Below are 1,316 nucleotides of genomic sequence, written 5' to 3' on the forward strand. Positions count from 1 at the left end.
CAAGTCGTCATCTTTCACATCATTGTTAGCGCGATCCTCATTCTCATCACCACTGTCACTGGTCGCCGTCGCGCAGCCTGCCGCGGCGTGTGCCCGTGATCCCCACTGGTCGCGCGGCGGTGTGAAGTGAGCAATCTCCTACCAGTTGAGACTTGAGACTTTGCCTGCCGCGGTCCCAAGGGTCGAGCGGGTCGTCGCCCTCCGGCCCCTTGTTCCAGCCTCGCCAGCGCGCGAGCAGGCCGGGGAAGCCGCCGTGCTGCCCCCGCCGCCCCTGTTCAGCCACCGATCCACGCGCGTCAGGAGAGGTGGCCGGGGGCCTGCACCCGCCCTGTACGAGAGTGTCCCCGCCTGTTCATGCACGCGTCGACTCGTCAAAAGAGGAGGGTGAGGAGGCTGCCCCGCCCCCCCCTCTGCGGGAGGTCATGCTCCGCTCGCCCAGTCTGCGAGCGGCGGCGCGGGCGCCCAGCCAGCGTGGGGCGGCGGGAGGACTTCGAGCTGCAGCCGGCGCCCCCTACGCCGACTATCAAACTACTCTTAGCCTAATAATGTGATTCTCAGAGGCGCCCCTAGGAATTAGCTTGGTAATACCGTTGTTAGGTACCTGCTGATGGCAAGGTACACTATTCGGCGAATAGTTTGATAGTGCGGGGTGCCGTGTGGAGAGTGGTATGGGAGGTATTACTGCCGCGGGGAGAGGCTAAGCAGATCATCTGCTCAGTTTGCGGCCTGGTGCGCCGCACGCCCTTGCCAACGCCATGCTCCTGCTCCTCCTCCTCTGCCGCCGCCGCCGCGCCCGGCCGCCAGCCCTCGTCCAGCATCCTCCCGACCATCGGAGGCTCCGGCGCCTACCTCACTCTTGTTGGTGGTCCGACCTTGGAGCATCCGGGCTGCGCGAGATGCGGTGGAGATACGGGGAGACATGGGGAGATATGGGGGGAGATATGGGGAGATCCGGCACGGCCTTGGGGCATCCAGGCTGCGTGCTCTACACCGCTACCTCAAGGTACTGCAGCTGCTAGGCTGCGGCACCTCGTGGGGCGGATGTGGCGGCGGGGGCGGGCGCAGCGGCGGCGAGGGCGGCGTCGTCGGCGGCGGCGCGGGGGGCGCGGGGTGGCAGCACGTGTAGCTCGCGCCTGGGCAACCGCAACAGTGAGGGTGAGCGGGGGTATGGACTCTTGTGATTCGGGCGGCACAACAGGTGTAGCCCGCGCGCCTAAGCAATGGCGAGGTCGTCACGTCCTTTGGTGCGGCAGGAGGTGCGCAGGAACGCGTGGGTGCGCCAATGAAGCCAAAGCAGTCTCGCTGGGTGCGGATGG

General features: G+C 66.6%; 1 protein-coding gene across 1 annotated transcript in view; it reads right to left on the reverse strand.

The window, feature by feature from the left end:
- Positions 1–1,213: 1,213 nt before the first annotated feature.
- EMIHUDRAFT_253209 (hypothetical protein) overlaps positions 1,214–1,316 on the reverse strand; it is a gene marked incomplete at both ends in the record, with an annotated part of 3,054 nt that continues 2,951 nt past the window's right edge. The window contains one exon of the mRNA XM_005785372.1: positions 1,214–1,239. Within this exon, the coding sequence (XP_005785429.1) occupies positions 1,214–1,239 (26 nt within the window). The remainder of the gene's footprint in view (positions 1,240–1,316) is intronic.

The sequence above is a fragment of the Emiliania huxleyi genome (genome assembly GCF_000372725.1).
Source record: "Emiliania huxleyi CCMP1516 chromosome Unknown EMIHUscaffold_1606, whole genome shotgun sequence".
Classification (NCBI taxonomy): Eukaryota; Haptophyta; order Isochrysidales; family Noelaerhabdaceae; genus Emiliania; species Emiliania huxleyi.